Genomic DNA, 21,299 nt, shown 5'->3' with positions numbered 1-21,299 from the left:
GGTCGTCAAGTCGTCGTCGTTATTGTCATCAATCAAGTAATCAGTCGTTTGATGGTCTTAATTGCTCAACCGTCTCATCGATCGGTTAGGAAGGGAGAGATCTCCCACCGCTGGGAGAGCGTGAAGAGGAGGCCGTTGAGCGTAGACTGGTTGTTGAGGTAATGGTTTTGCACTTGTGACGTTGACAGAAAGACTTGAGACGGAATCCTTTGACATACTGGCAGAAGGGTTGGACCCGTAGACTCCTGGAGCGATATTTTCCTTTGATGCGACAGAGAAGGGATCGATGACATGAGAGTGGACAGGAGTGATAGGAGTAAGTGGAGCATCATCACCAGCTTCGGAAGAAGCACATGAGATGGAACCACCGGGAGAACCAGTAGCCCATGATCCACGTTTCGATGGCCATCCACCTGATCCAGAAGGAGCAAGTCCGGGTGTGGGAAGATTGGTTGAGATAGGTGTAGCAGGAGCTTCGGGGTTGTAAACGAATCTTCTTCCAGAAAGGTACCATTCTCGACAAATGGTAGAACATCGACCGTAATAAGTGGGAGCGTATTTTCGGATGACGATTTCGGATATGTTTTCAAGCTTCTCGGCAAAGTGTTTGTCGATGGCAAGAGCTATTCGGACAGCGACATTTTCATGTCGAGCTACGGGTTTTCGAGCTTTTCCACAGATGAATCGAGCAAGCATGAGGGCACCGGAAGCGACCAGTGATGATTGGATACCAACAAATTCTCGGTGGAAGAGGGTGATTTCCATCAAAAACCTAGCCATATTTTGGACCTTGGGATCTTCGTAACTGTGACCGGAGGTGTTGATCCTTAACCAAGCTTCAGCAGAAGGGTGTCCGATGTTCCAACCGATGGTAGAGAGGACATGGCCTTCCATTTGAATGAAAGCACTTTCATCATATGCTTTGCAGCACATCTCTGCTAATTCTCTTACGAGAGGTACCTTGTCCTTCCCATCTTCGAATTTCGCAGCGATCCACAATGCTGCACAACCAACGAGCTGATAGTGCTTCTTGTATACCACCCGTTTAGACACATATCTGTCGACGATGTTCATGGCAAGGTAGAGGACTTCCGGGCGAAGACGGAATTGTTGGTGAACCTCGATGAGGAAATCAATGAGGTAGGGACGCATGAACCATTGAAGTTCGGGTTGCATGTCCATGAGTTCGGCAGAAGCGAGAGTGGAGTTCTGTTGGACATACCAGTCAATCACCTGTCGACAAAGAGGAAGAGAATAAAGCAGTAACTCACGTCCATAGAATGCATATACACCATGATCTCATCACTGTAATCCTCCTCAAAATATGGGCTCTCCTCCGGCCTTCTAGGTGCAGGCATGGTTGGTTGAGAGTATTGTTGATGAGGTTGTTGAGCCATCTTGGGCTTTGAAGTTGAGGTGGACTGTTGTGATGAAGAAGATGGTGATACTGATCGCTTTTTAGTCCAACCGTAAATGGAAGACCTAGCAGATTTGACGGCAGCAGTGGGAGGCATTATGAAGATTGTAAATGATGATGTTGTTGCCGGAGAATGAATATGGAAATGTTTCAATATGGTAATTGAATGATTGATTGTGAATACGAAAGAAGTAGGAACGGAAAGTAAAGGTGAGACCTGCTCGGGATAATTGTGAGATAGTTGTGTCGGATGAATGTGTTTGAGACGAGTTGGGAAAAGTAAGATCGTCAAGGGGACAGGCGGTGGGTTTATATGTTGGGATGAGGTCGTCCAAATTGGGTTATTGATTTCAATGAGGGCCGTCAAGGTCACGCGAATATGACAAAAGTGGAAGACGAGAGGTTGGCCCAGGCGGTATTGGAATGAGAACCCGATGTGATGATGACGATTGACCAAGGCGGGTAGACAAAATCAATTGCAAGAGTGGTTATGGCGTTTTTTTGAATGATTACCGGATTGAGAGTTGGTTCACAATGAAAAAAGTAGTTGGCAGGTCGGTTGGTGGTTTCGTATCGGTGATCGATGAGAAGAGCAGATGCAATGGAACCAAGAAACGTAAGTTGATCGTTCGTGAAAATTCAGATAAAGACCCAAAGTAGATTCCCAATTGTGAGAGACAAAGCGAGAGTATATCAAGCGAGTGAATGTTGATGAAAAGGAGAGGTAAGTGAACAATTGAAGATGCTGTTACTACAGACAAGACCCGAGACACCGTCTGAACACCGTTTTTTCAATGAAGGATGAACTACACTGAAGTCATCAGATTGAGAAGATGTGAGAGGGAGAAGGTACAGTTTGATTAGGTGGAGCTAGCTTGATCTTTAAAGGTAAAACGCAATTCCAACACCTGTCGGATTGGACTGCGTCCTACTCTTTGCCAGTCAAGGAAAGCGTGATTGGGGTCTGGCTGGATAGGAAAGAGCGTGCAACGCCAAAGGGGAAGGAAGACTGGCAAGGGTGACGGACACCCATAAGGTGAAGATGGGGGGAATTTCGGATAAGTTAAGGATGTCACGTCACGTCCCATAAACCGTTCCATAAAACTGTGAATTATCTCGGAAACGTTTGCATGATTGCTTCACGTCCCTGATAATTTACAGCGCACGAAAGTAAACCCAAAAGCACCAAAAGCACCTAAAGCTAACGTCAAAGTCTAAGGTGATGAAATAAGGGGAAAAAGATGAATGAGGATTATACGAGATCAGGGGTGAAAAAGGTAGACAGTAAGAGTGAAAAATCCCATAGGAATCCATGTCACGCCCGGCGTTACATTCGCTTGGTGGGATTTTGAAAGATTTTGGCACATACGCGCCAAATTTCAATACTCCGTACTTTGATTATTGATTATAAGATGACATAAACCATCCATAAGAAAAGTTGTAGTAAGCACTTTTGCCGGAAAGTCCGGTGAAAGCAGCTTCTTTGCCCTGATGATATAGACAGAAAATTGAAGGAAGAAGTAGAAGAGTCAAAAGGTGGCTTCGCATCGGCGAAAAAGAACCCAGCGTGCCAAAATGAAAATGAAAAACTCAAAACCCACCTTAGGTTCGATCGGAATCGCGGATGATCCGGACGTTCAAGCAGTACGTGAGGACAATTACCGTCTACACGTAATGCGGGGAACCCGTGGAATCGAGATGGGAGGGAGGCGTTTCTTTCTGAGCCTATTGAGAGTTTTATCGAGGTCAGCTTCCGTGATATCAGAGTCCAGGGTATCTTCACCCAACGAAACCCAGATCCTGAAGGAAAGCTACACAAAGCGATAAGGATTTGATATGAAGCCCCTCGTCTAATCTTGCGCTGAGTAGATATGGGATGGAACATGAGGTTGTGATCGTTCACCACCTTCGCCACCCTCCCAGTCCCCTTCTCCGTGTCTTAGTCAGATGTGACTAAGCATTTCAGACAAACTCCAGATCTCATGAACCTAGTCGCGACTGGATTCTGATGTGATCATGAAAGCTTAGTTATACCCGGTGGAGCTAAATACCAAACGGAAATCCAAATACGCCCAACTACGATTAGGTTTGAGCCCATACACCGACAAATTACGGATTTATGATTCAGGGTCTAAAGGAGCCGAGAATTGTTAAATTCCAAAGGGGAGGATATTACCTCCCAAGAATTCCGGGGGATGTGGGTAAGATTTACAGTCTGGCGATCTAAATTACGCAAAAGAAGGTAAAATAGCGGATCGACATGAGAAGATGAGGTAAGACTCCTTTTCGAAGAGGAACAGATAATAAGCTTTCACCGTAGATTAACAGAGGACTACTAGCGTTGATAAGCAATATATTTTGGCGCCGAAGCTAAACTATATCGATGATCGTCGCTAGGCCTTAATATCTTTTGGCTTGGGATAGCTAAAGGATAGGCACTCTCCGAAAACATATAGAGCCAGATTTTGAGACGGTGGTGAAGAAGTAAGACAGAAAAAAGGCAAAACCAAACCCTATCACAGCTAGCGGAACAAGAACGAAGCGTTACTTACTAGCCAGAGAACAGGTAGCTCGATGAGAAGGTGCTAAAATAGCCCATATAATCATCAGTACCTCAGCTCACCAGATACTCGGTCTTTCAACGGCAATACGAGGCTATATGTACTCACGCGAGAGGCTGAAGATAAGGGATGCGGATCTCCGGAGGACCAAGAAGCTTCTGATTTAGCAATTAGCGAAATGTCCAATATATATAGTGTCCATAGGTCCGAAACGACCAGTGAAAGATCTCGATTCGCAATGAATGAAAAGACGTATGTACTGATGAGGGATATCGAGACTGGGCGGAGACGACTGATTGAACAGTGGGGAAGTCGTGATTGTAGCACGAATGTCGAACATGAATAGTAACAAAGATATAAAGGCAAAGAGATTCAAAAAGGGGTAAAAGATGTGTTGATTCCAGTATCACCTTGAGTATAAGTAGGAAGGGCGATAATACTCACAGGTTTCAGAGCTCCGACTATCGATTGGAGCTGAAAAGGGCCACACCGATATTCCGAAACACGAGGTGCTTGTTGGATGTGACGGGGGATACGTTTAGATGAAACGTTCCTCGTACAACCTGTAAACAGATTTGAAGGTATTTGATCGAGGTAAAAGATGAGAGGGCACGATAATGTGAGAAGGCGAGATATCGAAAGGTGGGGAGGTGTGGGGTCAAGCAAGTCAAGGAGATCGGGTCGATTACAAAGTAGAAGTACGTCTGTGTGTAAGCTCATATTCAGATAGGAATTGTAACAACTCTCCAGTAGAAGATGGAAGCAAAGTGAGATATCTGTGTTTGTGAGATGAAGGAGTTTATGTGTTTGAACTCACTCGTTGTCGTTTTGAGGAGGTGGCGGCGGCTGTGCTATCGATGCCTGTTTTCGTGTGAAAGACTCGTATCAGCTGTGTATCTCAGATGTACCATGAATGTATGTATGGGCAGTAAGAAAGGTGAATGTGGAAATGGATGATACACAAGCGACGAAGGATAAGCAAGGGGTAAATGAGTGTGTGTGGATTTCTCATTTTTTTTTTCTTCTTTGCGTGTGTCTGTATGAGGAACACTCACTCGAGATACAAGCAATCGACTTTTTTGAGTTGGACTTTGTGGGTGTTCGTCCTTTTGAGCGATATTATAAGTAATTCTGGAAGAGGGTATATATCTATGTCCTCTGTTCTCTTGTGCGTATGAATAACAGGGGAAGAAGGTTAATTATTTGGGGTGAAAGATGACTTGAATAGGTGATGAAGTAGATCTCTCTTAAGTATGTAGGATTAGACTATCGATCACGACAAGTCTGATTAGAAGGTGAATTGTGTATTGTATAGCCCTACCGTACAACGAGGCCCAAAGGACTCCCCCTTTTATCACTTTTACCGATGGTGAAAGCGTGACTGAAAGAGGTCGGTGGGGGTGATGGTAATTTTGATGGTGATGATGAGGATAGTGTTACTGATGGTCATATGAGGGATGTCTTGGATTTTGAATTTTAGGTCGCTGATCAATTTTCAGATGAAGGGTAGTCCAATATCTTGATTGAATGATCTTGAAATCCAAGAGATACAAGTATAGACCACTGAAGTCTACCAGCCGATACCTTTTAATCTGTTCGTTGGATGGGGTGATAGTCGTGTATTTAGCTGTGTGTTTCTGAATAGAAGGGATGTCACGCATAGATGCTTCTTTTCCATCAGCGATCATATACAGCTCAGTTTGTTCTTCATTTCGGAAAACGACTTTATATAGCTTAGTCGAATATCCCCATGAAGAACGGCATTGTCGGCGAGAGCATGATGATCCACCCAAGAAAGCTAAGAGATAAACCTGCAGCGTTACAAAGGGTTTATGAAAAGGTTTCATTTTGTCAGTGATTCATCTGATCCTGATCAAAGTAACAAAAATTTCCCAAGATCAACTAAGTTATGTCAATGCTCAAAAGAATGAAAGACATGTTACTTTGATCAGTGAGATTTCATGTTACGATGAGGTTCGATTAAGTGGTTCTGTGCGTATGATATAGTTGAATTCAAGGAAAAAATCACAAGTATCATTTGCCTGAACTACACGGACGCACAACCCCTCTCTTCTCTTATATGGAAGATTGTGATGCTTCTATGGATCTCTCACTTTTATGTTGGAGAATACGAACGAACATCTTATACTCACGAGTTCATTTATGCTTTCGAAGCCAGTCACACCTGAGTCTTGTTGTCAGCAAGCAAGACGTACCAGTGCTCAGAACTGCAAGATTTCAGTTTGTGTGTATACACAGACCCAGAAAACTCAGGGGACATACATACGAGAATATCGATCAGAATCCAACTAGCTTTGTTTCTCTATTTAAATCTGCCGATCAATCAATCACAATCACGGTTTGTCCCCATCAGAAATCAGATGGAACGATCTCATCGACCATCAAAAAACACGACCTTCATATGCCAACATGAAACTCGTATCCTTCTCCCTAAAACTGATCTTCATTTCCGTCGAAAAAGAATCTCGTGCAGGGGAATCTGAATATGGTTTGCGGGCAATACCTCGAAGGTATCCATAGGCGGTTATGACGGATAAGTCCATTTTCGGTGTGCATGCAGATCGTGCGCCCCTTGAAAGATGCACTTGCTTTATCAAGACACAGGTATACAGTGTTGGGTGTTTCACGTTCTTACACCCTTTGCCCCGTGTATGTATCAGGTACCGCATGATGAGCATGCGCTGAGAGTTTCCGTTCGTCTGTGTCCTTTGATCAAAACATAGCTTAACATCTTCTTCCACGAGTATAGTGTTAGTCTGTACACTTTGATCTCTCACCCTCGGTCTTGGAAGTCAACGGAGGAATCCTGACCTCGGTTTTGCAGGTATGATCGCAAATTGAAAGCAATCATGGTTAAGATAAATTTGAAGCGAGTCATCACACAGGAACAAAACTGGTAACACCTATCAACCAACTCGTTTGATTGATGTGATTACGAATCAGCAGCGAAAGTTCATGTTCGAACGGGCTGAAAGAGTACGTATTATATTTCTACATGCATGCACATCATCTTTCCCGGACATCGGATGCTGTATGTCATTTGGAGGAGTGCGGTGATCTACCAGTTTTTGAAATAGATTTCGGATTTTATATTTATACTTCCGAAAGAATATGATAATCCGTACCCGTTGAAAAAAGAAGTTACCACCAGAAACATTTCACCGTACCTCAAAAATCCGCCAGCTTTTCCGTTCCGTTACATATGTCGAAGGCGTTCTTGTGTAATATATTTCTGACAAATGACATGACATAAGATGATTGACGTAGCACATCATCACGAGAGGACGGGTATATGATTCATAATTCATGACTCATTACATATGCAGCTTTGAGAGTCAATGCATTTCCCATGAAAGGAAGATTTTCCTTTTAATAACAAAATCAGCAAAAATCTCGAAATCCGCTTTGCAAGAAAATCCCGTAATCCCACATTGGACCCGGACCTAGATTGGGGATCCTGATAAGATATCTCACCTAAAGAAAACCCTTATCCATCATGTGAACAGTCCTGATTGGCAAACGGCGTTACATATCACTTTCTGCACCACACTATTGATATTGTATGTTATGAGACATCCGTTATATGATCGAAATCTGGGGGGTCGTGGTACTTTCGAGCTACGCACGTCCTTTTATGCTAGTGTGAGAATGCAATCATGGTCTAAGGCCTAGAGGAATGTGATAGTATCTCGGAGTGTTCCATCTTTCCTCCTCCAAAAGGTGAATGAATCAGGACAGTTTCTCTTTGTAACGCTTTGATTACGCGTACCTACTTTTAAATAGGTCGATGTGATGTCACGAGATTTCTCGGAGATTTCAGGACGCAAGTCAAATTATCCTCTCACGCTGAAAAGTGTACACACGTTTTGCTGGAATTCTCACTTTTTGTGCAGTACCAAATTCCGGAAGGCTGTCACAAATCTTTTCCAGACAAGCAGGGAACAAAAGTTCGCTTGGATAGGATGTGGTCTAATCAAAGTCGCAGTACGTATAACTGTGATCCCATTAGGACAACCGACATAAAGGGTTTCGATGAACACTTCTCCATCCGCTGGAAACGAGATACACCTCGTTGGGATCAACTTACTCCTTGATTTTCATACATCGTATGTATATCTTCCTTAGACTAGTCCCGATTGCAATGTGACATGTCAAGATATTCATGAGCCCGCAGAGTAGACCTTTCAGACTCTTTTACCGACAGGGAAATACGCGAATGCTGAGGGAAAGATCCCGATCAAAGAGATCCTACAATAGATTTTCTCGGACTTTGTCATATGTTTCAGGTATATCATTTTGCACTTCGCTTCACCACGTCATCAAAATTCCTGTGCATGAAAGTATGGAATACGAACAATGCTCGATCCCTCTTACACCTAGACGCTTGGACCATATTTAATGAAGGTACCAAAAAGAACGTTGTATATTCTTTGATGGTCTGAGCTGAAACAACGGTGAATCCCGAACCGAGGTTGCTGCACTCTATTCACCGGGAAGTCAAGTATGATCGAACATCTATCATAGCTTCTGCAAGCTAGCCAGCCATCTTAGAAGGAATGCACGGTTAACTCACTCGATTGAATTTCTTCCCGTCTCACTCAACCGAATACTCTGACCTGGGCTTAACGAGGTTTTTGACCTGATTGACGATTGTCACTGGATTTACAAATCAGGGGCATTTAAGGATAAATAAGTGTATACTCTCATCCCGTCTTGTAACAGATCTCTTCCAAAAACCCATTCGCATCTAGCGAATATTCGGGATTGAAGATGTACGACTATACGACGACGATGACGAAGAGGGACATGATGATCATAATGGTATTTTTCGTTCACATGTGACAAGCTAGGGAATAGGTTGACATATGAAACGAGGTTTTGTGCAATGCATCTTCGGTAGTCATAACGCAAAGTCATAATCACATTAAAAATTTTCTCAAGGATATCGATCAACGGGAAAAGCGGATGAGGGTCGTCACGGTCCATTCACATCATAAGTTTGAGAGAACAACCGGGGTCCTTTAGCTTGGATATATGCGCATTCAAAAATCACAGGTTTCACTTCGCGTAGAGATCGTTTATTTTTCAGTGAATACGATGTCACTATAAATAATCGGTCACTTACCGCTGATTTCGTATTCTAGGCAAGGGTGCGAATGGTTTCCTGATTCTCACAGCTCGATGTTGTCAATAATTCTCTCATCAAGTAAGATTGGCATGAACAAAGCTTTTAGCGGCACCACGTTTAGACGCAGATCACCTGAGAGATGAGCGTTCATGGTTCGTAAGTCTGACTCGTTGCATAGCCCTCGACGACACAATAGCTCTTTGATGCATTCCACTTGGATGGTAAATCCTAAGTAATGCTCGCCAGTACTGCTCAAGTCACCCGAAATGCAAATATTATCGTGGGCGACCCAGCGGCTGAACTGCATTTCGCATCGTCTTACCGCAGCATAGCCTATGAATGACCAACGTTAGATATCACTTTTGCAGGGGAAGAAAGAGGTATTTCAAAATTATACATCCATCTCCAGGATCAGAGAGTTTGAGTAGCTCCGATTATCCAATCAAGCCATTGTATTCATGTCGATCCAGCAAATCAAACCTCGCTTAGAATGCCAATGAAGCGAGAAAGCAAAAGGAAAGACACTTCATCATGCCTCAGCGACTCGCGTGGATATCTTGGGCTATCGTTTCTTCTGTCTGATAAGATAGCAAATACAAACCCAGCGTCTTCCCGTATAGAATCAGCTTTTGAAGATATGACTGAAAGTCAAGTTAGAAGTAAAGCCGAAAACTAAGCGCCGGAGATGTTCAATCCCAAGTTAATGAGAATAACTCCGGCATTACCGCCCGGAGAAAACCGGACTATCACACCGATTCAAACCACTACTCGAACTGAATATTCTGAAAATGAGTTGGAAAAAAGTAGCCCCGCATACACACCGTCACTTTACCCCACTCGAGCAGTCGAACACGTCCTCTGTATTCCATCTTCATCGAGTCTCATATTGATCACTTTCAGCCCAAGAGTCATCGTCTAAAACCATACCAAAATGCTCACTCAATCGTCAAGAGTACTCCTCGCCAGATCGGCAAGACAAGCTACTGTCTTCCCTGTTGCCAGGGCTGCAGCTTCTTCGTGGGCAAATGTTCCTGCTGGGTAAGTCGTCTCTTGAACTTTCATCTGCGTGAATCTCTTGACTGACATCGCACTGGATTAATACAGACCTCCTGATCCTATTCTTGGTGCGTATGAGCTGGACTTGTAGACGGTGACTAATACATCAGCTGATATTTCCTTCCCTTCCTTATTATAAATCGTGATAATCAGGTGTCACTGAGAAATTCAAGGCTGACAAGTCACCCAAGAAGATCAACCTCGGTGTTGGTGCTTACGTGAGTCTCGATCACCTGTCCAATGCTCTCAACGCGATCTCTGATCGAAGAACGCTTGCAGAGAGATGGTCAAGGAAAACCTTACGTCCTTCCTACTGTCAAGAAAGCCGAAAAGATCCTTTCTGATGCTATGCAAGATAAAGAATACCTTCCTATCACTGTATGTCATTCCTTCAGCTTGTGATGGACGCTATACTTCCTTTTGTCATTCAGGCTGATTGTTGGATGGGTCGATCAGGGTTTAGCCGATTTCACCAAACTTGCTGCTGAGCTCGCTTACGGTAAAGACTCCAAACCTATAGTGGAGAAGAGAGTAAGTCAGGTCGATTCCTCCCACTGACCCATCTTGTCAAGCATTTTTCAATAAATGGGGCTCTTTCTAACAGTGCATGACTTCTCTCTTGGGAATAGCTCGCTATCACTCAATCCATCTCTGGTACCGGCGCTCTTCGAATTGGTACTGCTTTCCTTGCCAGACATTACCCAGGTGCCAAAACCATCTACTTGCCCACTCCTACTTGGGGAAACCATATTCCTATCTCCAAAGATTCCGGACTTGAAGTTAAGCAATACAAGTAAGCGATAACATCAAATGATGATCCTGCCGATCAATCATTCAACATTTGTGGGAAAGTTTGAGCTAAAGACACTCCCTATTGCGTACAGATACTTCGATAAATCAACAGTCGGACTTGACTTTGAGGGAATGAAAGCTGATATCAAAGTGAGTCACCATCACGTACTCAAGATTCGATAAGACTTCAGCTGATAATTTTTGATGCGTAGGCTGCCCCTGAAGGTTCCATTGTCAGTTGATCGCTCTACATTTATATTCAGAGCTTATTTCAGAACAAGAGCTGATATGATACCTTTTCGCACGAAATAGGTCCTCCTCCATGCCTGTGCTCATGTAGGTTCTTCTATCTAGACAATCCATCTCACTAGCTAATATCCACTTTCTACAGAACCCCACTGGTGTTGACCCTACCGAAGCTCAATGGAAGGAACTCTCTGATATTGTCAAGGAGAAGAAACACTTTGCATTCTTCGACATGGTTAGTTTCCCTTTCCGGGGAGCAATGTCTTATTTGCTATCACTAACTGTGTGACATTCAGGCTTATCAAGGATTCGCTTCTGGAGACACACTTAAGGATGCTTTCGCCGTCAGGTACTTTGTTGAACAAGGTCACCAAATTCTTCTTTGTCAATCTTTCGCCAAGGTCAGTGATTATTTCCAGTTTTGTTATTTCCGCCAAGCATCGGAGCTAAGTTTACATTCTCATATAGAACATGGGTCTTTACGGTGAACGAGTTGGAGCTATCTCCTTCGTTTGTGAATCACCAGAGGAGAAAGCTAGAGTAGACTCTCAATTGAAGATTCTCATTAGACCTTTGTACTCTAACCCTCCCGTTCAGTAAGTTATCGCGCTATGAGTCAACTCATGGTTTTGTGAATATGTTGCTCTGAATGAGGAGGACCTTACTGACTTGTCACGTATTATAGCGGTGCTCGACTCGTTAGCACCATCCTTTCTTCCCCTGAACTCACCGAAGAATGGCTTGTCGAAGTCAAGGGAATGGCCGACCGAATTATCGAGATGAGAGAAAGACTATACAACAAACTTGTAGAATTGAAAACTCCCGGAGAATGGGGTCACATCAAATCACAAATTGGTGCGTACTACGTCCTCTTTCTTCCTCCCAAGTACTCCTTGCTGACGATATGGTCTATTTGTAGGAATGTTCTCTTTCACTGGACTAAAGCCTGAACAAGTTGATGCTTTGGCTGAAAAAGCTTCCATCTACCTTACAAGGGACGGTCGAATCTCAATGGCTGGTTTGAACGGAAATAACGTAGAAGTAAGTCAATTGAACCAATTCGTTCGGACATCACCTTTGTGTACTTGGAGCTTTCCATCTACGAAATATTTTGCTTTTGTGTGGTTCCTTGCTGATCCCAATTTAACATAGTACTTTGCCGAGTCTGTTTCGAAGGCAGTCAAGGGTGAACTTTAAGCCCTTCTGAGCTTGAAGACTTAAACTATGAAATAGCACAAAGTAAAAGAAATTAAGAATTACCCATACTTGATATACTAGCTCGGCATGACAATGCATAATTGACATACTCTTTATACCTACTGCTGTCTTCTGATTCGAAAATCCTTGCGCGAGCTCGCTGACTCTGTGTCATCGATAAAGCGATGATTCTGCAGGTTAAGCAAATTGACCAGCACCAGGAAAGACAATGTCATGGTGGTTGTGGTCACAGGGAATCAAGTTGCATACTGGTCTATAAACACTGGGATTACATTGCGATTTACTATTGATTTAAAGTCTCATTGTATTTACCACCAGTGTCTCGTCAACTGCGAAGAACGTTTAAAAAAGAATGTGAGTGTCTCAAGTACTGTACTATTTTCAACTCGAGATCAAAAGCAAATCATGAATGATAATCAGTAGTATCGTTGACATAAAAGTAGAGCGTTGTAACAGAATGTGGGGTTTGAAACAAGGGAAGATGATGGATGATTTAGATTGTAGGCGAGGAAAGGAAAATGATAATTTATACTTCGATTAAGCCGTTGAACCGCCTCCCGTAATCAGGACGAGGGCTTGGGTGGCAATCTTGCTAGGTGTATACCCAAAGACTCGTCGTCAGATTTCGCAAGTACCTTGAACTCGATTCCAGGACCTTTGACAAGTTGGAATGTGACATCAGGCCTCTGTCCAGTTTGAGCAGTGATTGAATTTCCACTTTGATCAGTAAGATAGGAAGACGCGTCCACATTTTCCAACACTAAGCTCGTTGGGTCAGTTTGGATTGCATCCGTGAGAGCTGAAACGATCTCTTCACGATGTTGTCCAACGAATTCAGGATTGAATTGACCTCCTTTGGGTCCTTGATACTTGTTTCCATATTCATCTTTCCTTCTTCTAAGTCTCTCTCGCTCGTGATTGAGTTTGAGGGAGGCGTTGGCCCTGGTAATTCCTTGATTTGAACTTGAAGTTACATCATATGTAGCTACCACATAGTCATCAGGATAAGGTTTAGATAACTCTTCTGTGTCGCCGCAGAAATCGAATTCTTGCTTATATCTGCTCTGCAATTCTCTGATCTTCTTCAATTCGTCAATATCAACATTTGGATCCAACAAGAATGAACCTTGCATTCTTGACAGGAGCGGATTAGGCCATTTTCTTGTTTTTTCCCTCTCGATATCTTGTTCAGGATCACTATCAGGATCGTGCTCGTATGGAACAGGAATACGCAATTGGGAATTAGTACTTCTGTTGATGGTACTGGTTGCCACATTTTTAATATCCCAGGCGGTAGGCTGGATCCCTCTGGCAAAGCTTTCGGCCATGAATCCAGATAAGTTTCGCACAGTGCTTTCTGCTGCATCTTTAATCCATTCTTGATAACCGGCTTGATCACCGTCTGCGATCGGACTCAACCAGTAAGGCATCTGAATAGTATACCCAGTTCTACCGGATGCGGGGGATCCACTATCTTTAGTATCGTTGGAAATAGTATGAGCACCAGAATCAGTATTGACTGTAGTAGGGATTATCCTGACTTGAGATAAAGCTTGATTGAAAGCCGCTTTTCGCGCGACATGTTCTGACCAGTTACGTTGGACTGTAGGCCATGTACGAAGTACTTTATAACATTCATTGTCGAACGATACTTTACCTAGTTCTCGTAGAGTTCCGAGAAATTCTTCAGCTTCTGCGTCAACCTGAGCCTTGATTTCACCATCAGTCATATAGGTAACATTAGAAGCAGCAGTAGACATTGTTACGAGGGATCAGACAAGGAGTGCTGTTGGAGGTAGAAATAAGGTCAAAGCAGTGTACGAGTAGAGGCTGGAAACTGTGTCCTGAGTGATACGTATCAAGTGCAATGTAAATTGTGAGTGAGTAGAGTTTTGTCAAGATATCAATATATGAGCGTAGTGTGAATTTGGTTGTTGTGTGATAGAGTGGAGTGTGGGAGTAGTGAAGTGAAGCTGATCGTTGTGTGATAGAGTGGAATGTGGGAGTAGTGAAGTGAGGTTGATGAATTGTTGAGATAGTGAAGAGTTTAATTTTTAAACAATATTTCCCACATTTCATCACCCTATTTATACCTTTTCTTCACCTATCATCGGCCTTCTCTCACTCAGAACTCAGAAGTGGGGGAAAAGTTGAAAATAGTTCACCTATCCTTTCACTTTTATCTCTTTCGCCTTATAGACAAATACAAATACAGATTTTTTTATGACTGAATGATGACGACCATGACCTTCCAACGATCCTTTTAGATCCATTGATCTATCCTCCTTGTCGCAATGGGTGTCTCCATAAATTCAGAATTACATATTCAGGTTGAGCCTCGATCACTCTGCGATCCGTTGATTCCTGATTCCTGATTGTTGTTTTTTGATTCTAGGGTCTTGGGTCTTGATGAGAAAGCTGTGTCCAGTCAGTTGGAAAAACAGGTATTTGTTTCCATGGCAGAACGTGACGTCGTCTGACTTCATTTGCCACTATCTGCAAGGAGTGGATCATAGGACGCCGTAGCAACAAAGATTCGAGTAGTGCAACTTGAAATCAATCAGTCTGAGATGTATGATGCTCCAAAGCTAATCAGGAATTACCGAGTAGCGGTGGATGAATAGGTGAAACAGAATGACTGAACTCATATCGAATGGATGGATGATCTCATTGTACAGCATCGGGCTCATAGTTTGGACTTGGTTGTCGGATTCGCCGCCCAAGAGACAAGTCACTTGCAATAGTAATAGTTACCGTTCATACCTTTGCATTCCAATGTGATTGCAGTCGGATGTGGAGGATTTTCATCGTGAGGAATAATCACCTAGTCAGCTTCGAAATCCACCCTTGCCCAGATCAGCTTCGTATGAACAGGGATTACGGTTGAGTACAGCATAGTCAATATCATAATCTTTCATTCTTTCATTCATTCATTCATTCATTCATTCATTCATTCATTATGTACATACAATCATAATTTATTCGCTTCGCACAATCTCATCTTATCCCATCCATTGTTGACTTGGTGGATTCTGTCATTGGTATGCGATTTGGTGATGATCACCTAGTAGTCGAACCAACTGAGTGGCTCACCTGTCTTGAAAACTGCTCCACCTTCTTGAGACGGTCTAGTATCGAGTGAATGGAAGAGCGGCGCGTTACCGGATCCAGCCTTGTGTACGCGCACTGCAAGAGTGGGATTTATAGTTAATTTGGCGTTGTCTATTAGATAACAAATAGAGGTAATAGTGAAACATACCATGAATGGATTTACCATCTTCAATCTCGATTTCACCGATATAATCTAATCCAAGGGGTCTGGTGACGACAAAGTATCTCAATGGATGGTAGTACTATTGAATTTCGGCAAGTCTCAGTCGTGATACTGTATTGTGATCTTGGAGGTGGATTTTGATGAAGATGAAGATGAAGATGCAGATGGAAAATTGCAATCTCACTGAAATTCCCTTTTTGATTCCATCTGGACCTACTAACTCGAGTGAAGCTACTTCCTTGAGACCATGCCTTATATCTTCGCTATTCATGGAAAGAGGAGGAATCAGCTGTGTCATTTTGAATTTGTTTGATATATATATATACATATATATATATATATATACACATACACACATATATATACACACGTTGTTGTCCAAATTACTCACAGGGCAAGTTTATTAATCTTTACCAGAATTTCATGTCGGACTTGATCATCTTCAAATACTTTCAATCCTTCTTCATCGAATTTTTTGATTTCTGAAGCTGTTGAATCAGGTGGTAAAGTAGATTTGTGATTATGTTCTTCCGCGTGTGAATGTTGTCCAGTAGTCACATTGGTTAATCCGGTATAACTGGCCGCTGTATTAGCTAGGGACGTCGCTCCCCCTACTACCGTCGCAGAAGCTGCTTTCGCTGCGTCCTGTTTAACATTTACGATTACAGTATCAGTCTCATGCAGTTGATCACGCAGTTGATCTTTCTCATGATACACAACGAAGGTGGTGGCGAGACATAGGACTCACGACTACTGATTGCATCCTGTCAAAGCTTTCTGATGCAGTATTAGATTATCGAAGTAAGGTGTATGTGAACTGCTATTTCAAGTTGGGATGTATATGTAATGGAGTGAAGAAGATACATTCCTTCGATTCGTGTCTTATATACCCCTTCACGCTGAGCAGACACCTTCCCGCGGCCTCTTAATGTTTCATGTTTTGTTTGTTATTGTCACAATGACATCGTCATGACATCATCGCTACACTTGGGGTATGCTTATCAAACTTTATCAGATTGTGGCATTTTTACGTTGTCAAATCCCGTTCCTTTTATCCTCTTTATCTCTTCATCATCTTTTATCTCAATCTCCTTCAACAGGCAAAAATCATCTCAACTGAACATCCTTGTTCGCACACACAAGCTAATCATGCATTACAGAATCATTGTTCATGTTTACATTGCCCATGCATTTTTACTTTTTCTTTTATCAAAATTGAGACCAATTTGTAAAGATTAGTCTATCTTGATTCTCATTCTAATCCCCGTTACCACGGTTTCCAGCTATCACTTTTACCGCCGTTGCCTGACAATTCATTGGTGATGGATTTATGAGCTATCATGAGGTCTACGTTGGGGGTTTTAAGGGTCAGCTGTTGATCGTCTTCGTCGTTCAGAAGATGAGTGTATATTAACTCCTCTTCACTTTCGCTCTTTGCATATTGATGTCTCTTCACCGAGTATCAAACCAGTCAGGGGAACAAACTCACAATCCGTATAGCTTAGCGCATCATTATTACTATCTTCGACCAATTGATTTGCAAATTCAATTTCCATTCCATCCATATTCTGTCGGACTATAATGACAGGTAATTCATGATCGATCACTCTTTCTAGATGAGTTATGATATTCCTTATTTGAGTGGAAAGCAAAGTTGGTAATTTCGGTAGGCGGGTCTGTGGATCATCAAATAGATTAGCATATTTCTCCTTAATATTGGCTAAAAAAGGGTAAAGTTCAAGGATATGATTACTTACCATTCTCACGTCTAGATCTTGCAAATTATCCACACCATACAGATCGTCTATGATCTGTGGATTCACAGCTGCGCCAAACCAAATCATCGCCACTTCGCCGTTACCTACACCATTCGTCATCTGTTAGTACCGGTGACGAAGTGTATACATTGAACATATGACCACTTACTCAATATATAAGCGCCCTCAGCTACCATCCAGCCATAACTCGCTCTCATGAAAGTAGGTAATTTCAATTTCCCTCTTTCATCTGGGAATCCAATGTTATCCGCCAAGTCATGGATCGCCAACAATCTAGGGTACAGCAGGTTGACTGTTCTTGTTGCTGAAAGGGATTTGAATTGGCGCATGTAATGTACTCTGACATCCGATGTGACGTTCCCACCTAGAATTTATAAAGGAGTCAGTGCTCTATTCTCAATGATCAGATAATACGAGGATAGTACATTCAAGGAGTGGACATGACAATAAGCAAGAACATGTTATACTTGTTCAGCAGTCGGGTAAAGGGAAGATATTCACCTTTCAGAGGTTTTGACTTGAGCATACAAAGTGTATACAGAGGCAAGAGTTTAAATCCCTCAGGCAAGATAAGCTGAATATCAGTGCATCAGTCACACAGCTCTATTCTCCACGTGCGCATCAATGGAGCAAAGGCTGACTCACCTGTCCTTGTTGCACTGCTGGAGCACAGTGCTTTCTGTACATCAACAAAACTCGATTACATCGTTCGGTCAAAGCTTTCTTGATATCCCTTAAATTCCGCGTTGGCATCTGTGAAACGGCTGTATGATCTTGTCAGCGACTCCCAATGCATCCCCTTCGCATTGAGCTCAGAAACAAAGTAATAACACACCTCCTTTAAGCAGAACACTGACACCAGCTTCTTGATCCGCGAATTTAAACACATTTCCGATCAAACCCGTCACACTGAAATTCATATTGAGTACTCTCACTCTTCTTTCACCTTGAGAAGAAGTATACAACGTTGCGACTTGAATGAAAGCAGGATTTCTATCATCTAATCTCGTTTCGTGTTTAAGTACAGCGACGAATGATTTTGTGGAATCGATATTACCAAATTCCAAATCTGTTAAAGATCGTTGATAGAAATTTCCTAAATGATCTGATATTCTTAACCCATTTGAACATCTAATTCTTGTAGTTGCATTATAAACCGTTTCTCTCGTTATCACATTTTTGATCTCTGATTGAAGTAATATTCGATCTCGAACAGGTTGGAATTTAGGATGGAAGAATATTTCCCCTCCTGTCGTAGATGATATTATTCCTACTGAAGCAACATCACAATAGACTTCGGGGAACATGAACATGTTCACACCAACTCCAGATTCAGCTAATTCTTCTGATAATTCACGCCAGAACGATATAGCAGGTGAGAAAAGTGTCTTTTCTTTGTCGGTATTGTAGATGGTCGGATCTTCTCTTGGAAGTAAAGATCCGGCTCCATGTGTGAGAAGCCCTGAGAGGAATAGGTTGATTTGACCACCTTGCATTCGCTAGATAGAAGACATCTGTCAGCTAACCGAAACCATACACGTGTTGGTCGGAAGATGCGCTAGATTGCCGATGTTTGGGAAGGGATAAAGCTGGTTGGTTGCCACAGACGATTCACTCACCAATCCAGCCAAAGCACCTTTTACAGCAGAACCTGCGGCTACCCTGTTACCCTCAACCCCTCTTTCCGCCATACTTGGTAGAAGATTGAGCAGGGCTTCAATTTGTGTTCTAGCATGGTTTTCTTATGTCAGATATGCGGGCTCTTCCGATCAATAAACTCACCTGGATTCTATTGGATCCACTAAGAAACCACTTGTGAAAGGAATGAACATATCCTCCAAATCGGACACTATCAGCTGAGAAGGTGCCGAGAGGTTTGACTAAGAGATAATATCGAGTTAGTCGGTTTGTCCCTCAACTCGACTTCGGTCGCAATGCTCACTGATAAATTCCAAAATCCAACGGTTTCAGCACAAGAAACGATAGCTATCCTTTCACCTTTTCCAATGATTATTTCTTCCTCTTCTTCTGCTTCTTGTGAATCTTGATTACTTGTATCTTTCGGTATCGTGCCACTGCCATATAAGGATTTTCTTATACCTTCACATACTTCTCTTACTATACCTCTATCTGCACTCGGAGCTGAAATATCGATAATGAATACTCTTCCCATTCCATTAGGTCGTCTATATTTCGCAGCTTCTTTTTTACGTTCTTTCTCCTTTTCCCTATAATTCGGTGCCGGTGATGGACCCCTATTCAGTGCATCATTTTGTCCACCTAATGATGCTTGTAAGCCACCTAGCAAATCTGATGCGGTAGAAGATATCGCATCTGTTGCTGAATTACCAGCATCAACAGCTACGTCCATCAAAGATCCAGTAGGTGGTGGTTGTAATGCCCAATATGAACGCCCAACAGGATAATCAACTGTTCCGAATTGAAGTTCAGGTCTTTCGGAATGATCTAACCTTTGTCCAGTAGGTGCAAGATGACAAAAGTATGTAGGTGAGACTGTCATAAAGAATATATTCAGCCCAATTAGATACATGATGGTATCGAGTGGGATTGTTACTCACCATTATTAGATCCAGCACACAGATTACACATCCACTTCCTACCACCATCAACGAATCTACACCAAGGATTTATGTAACCTCTGCATTTTTCACATCTTGGAGGTCCATCCTCTTCTTCTTCTCCAGTACCATTTCCACCCGAATGAGTAAAAGTAGGTTGATCAAAAGCACTTTGACCTGAAACCCAATTCGATACAGTTGGAATTGGATTCTCATCGTATCTCAATGGGGCGAAAGGCTGTACTATTAATCCGAATGGTAATGCTGTTGTATCAAGTAATTGTGAATTTGATGGTATAACGGGAAGTGTTGCTCGAAGATGTCTGGGAAGTGAATTTCCTGTAAAGCAAGTGATATCGTATGAGCTGCTTGTAATGACTAGAACAAAACAGCAAAAGGCCAGAGCAGCTGGACTCACCTTGATCTATACCCCTATAATCGGTTCCTACTAAAGGTACCAGACCTCTAGTTTGACAGCTCAAAAAATCTTCATCGTCATATAGGTTTTGATCTAGTTCTTGAGCTTCAACAGGATTAGGTACTTGGCTGGGGTCTATCCTAACTCTTGGTCCGGTCAATGCTGGGCCTGATGAATGCGGTGGGGGTGGTATGTGATTCTGTGGTGGTTGAGGTGTTTGATATTGCTGATATTGTTGTTGTTGCTGCGGTTGTTGCTGTTGCTGTTGATGGTTATGTTGATATGAATGTGTGGAAGTGGAAGGTACAGGTGCGTAGTCACCTGTTGGTATAGGATTTGGTTTATCTGAGACTTGGTGTAATTGAGGAACATAGTTTGGATCATACCCTTGTGAATGTTGACCATATCCATGTTGCTGTGAGCTCTGCTGTTGTTGCTGGTGCTGGTGCTGGTGCTGGTAATGATCGGGTTGAGATGAAGTGGATTGTTGCCATTGTTGTTGATCATACCCTTGACCTTGGGTTTGATCTTGATGCTGACTTTGGGCTGTCAGACTTGGATCCACAGCGTACCTTGATCGTGGTGGCATCTTTTCAGCTTTTTACTCGCTGATGGAGTCAAGGCGATCTGATATGAGAGCTATCACGAACAAAGTTGCTCATATATTCACTCTTTATACTCTTTATGAATATTCATTGAAAGAACCCATCTCATATGTTAACACTGACTGGACACGTCACGTCCTGCATGTGCCCGATTTATTATGTAATTTGATATATAAGGGGGGGGGGGGGATGTCACGTGTCCTGCA

General features: G+C 42.6%; 5 protein-coding genes across 5 annotated transcripts; 1 reads left to right on the top strand and 4 right to left on the bottom strand.

Annotated features, from left to right (window-relative positions):
* Positions 1-57: 57 nt before the first annotated feature.
* On the bottom strand, positions 58-1,514 carry IL334_007886 (uncharacterized protein; the record flags this gene model as incomplete). Its single annotated transcript, XM_062939575.1, has 2 exons — positions 58-1,209; positions 1,272-1,514. The coding sequence occupies 2 exons, from the start codon at positions 1,512-1,514 to the stop codon at positions 58-60; spliced, it is 1,395 nt and encodes a 464-aa protein (XP_062795626.1).
* An 8,544-nt stretch (positions 1,515-10,058) lies between these two features.
* Positions 10,059-12,418, top strand: IL334_007885 (uncharacterized protein; the record flags this gene model as incomplete). The annotated part of the gene is made up of 15 exons (XM_062939574.1): positions 10,059-10,165; positions 10,232-10,251; positions 10,337-10,401; positions 10,463-10,561; positions 10,640-10,714; positions 10,813-10,976; positions 11,068-11,125; positions 11,188-11,208; positions 11,288-11,311; positions 11,367-11,456; positions 11,518-11,622; positions 11,690-11,817; positions 11,907-12,076; positions 12,141-12,262; positions 12,374-12,418. The coding sequence occupies 15 exons, from the start codon at positions 10,059-10,061 to the stop codon at positions 12,416-12,418; spliced, it is 1,293 nt and encodes a 430-aa protein (XP_062795625.1).
* A 584-nt stretch (positions 12,419-13,002) lies between these two features.
* IL334_007884 (uncharacterized protein) lies at positions 13,003-14,199 on the bottom strand (the record flags this gene model as incomplete). Its single annotated transcript, XM_062939573.1, has 1 exon — positions 13,003-14,199. One exon carries the CDS (start codon positions 14,197-14,199, stop codon positions 13,003-13,005), a length of 1,197 nt encoding a protein of 398 aa, XP_062795624.1.
* Positions 14,200-15,503: 1,304 nt separating this feature from the next.
* On the bottom strand, positions 15,504-16,476 carry IL334_007883 (uncharacterized protein; the record flags this gene model as incomplete). Its single annotated transcript, XM_062939572.1, has 5 exons — positions 15,504-15,625; positions 15,699-15,792; positions 15,898-15,976; positions 16,105-16,358; positions 16,462-16,476. The coding sequence occupies 5 exons, from the start codon at positions 16,474-16,476 to the stop codon at positions 15,504-15,506; spliced, it is 564 nt and encodes a 187-aa protein (XP_062795623.1).
* Positions 16,477-16,980: 504 nt separating this feature from the next.
* IL334_007882 (uncharacterized protein) lies at positions 16,981-21,077 on the bottom strand (the record flags this gene model as incomplete). The annotated part of the gene is made up of 13 exons (XM_062939571.1): positions 16,981-17,060; positions 17,203-17,389; positions 17,471-17,574; positions 17,640-17,855; positions 17,993-18,065; positions 18,137-18,255; positions 18,327-18,990; positions 19,111-19,219; positions 19,274-19,371; positions 19,434-20,005; positions 20,071-20,187; positions 20,248-20,409; positions 20,489-21,077. The coding sequence occupies 13 exons, from the start codon at positions 21,075-21,077 to the stop codon at positions 16,981-16,983; spliced, it is 3,090 nt and encodes a 1,029-aa protein (XP_062795622.1).
* Between the last annotated feature and the right edge of the window lie 222 nt (positions 21,078-21,299).

Source organism: Kwoniella shivajii, chromosome 11 (assembly GCF_035658355.1).
Source record: "Kwoniella shivajii chromosome 11, complete sequence".
NCBI classification, from domain to species: domain Eukaryota; kingdom Fungi; phylum Basidiomycota; class Tremellomycetes; order Tremellales; family Cryptococcaceae; genus Kwoniella; species Kwoniella shivajii.
This window is presented reverse-complemented; position numbering and strand designations above follow the sequence as displayed.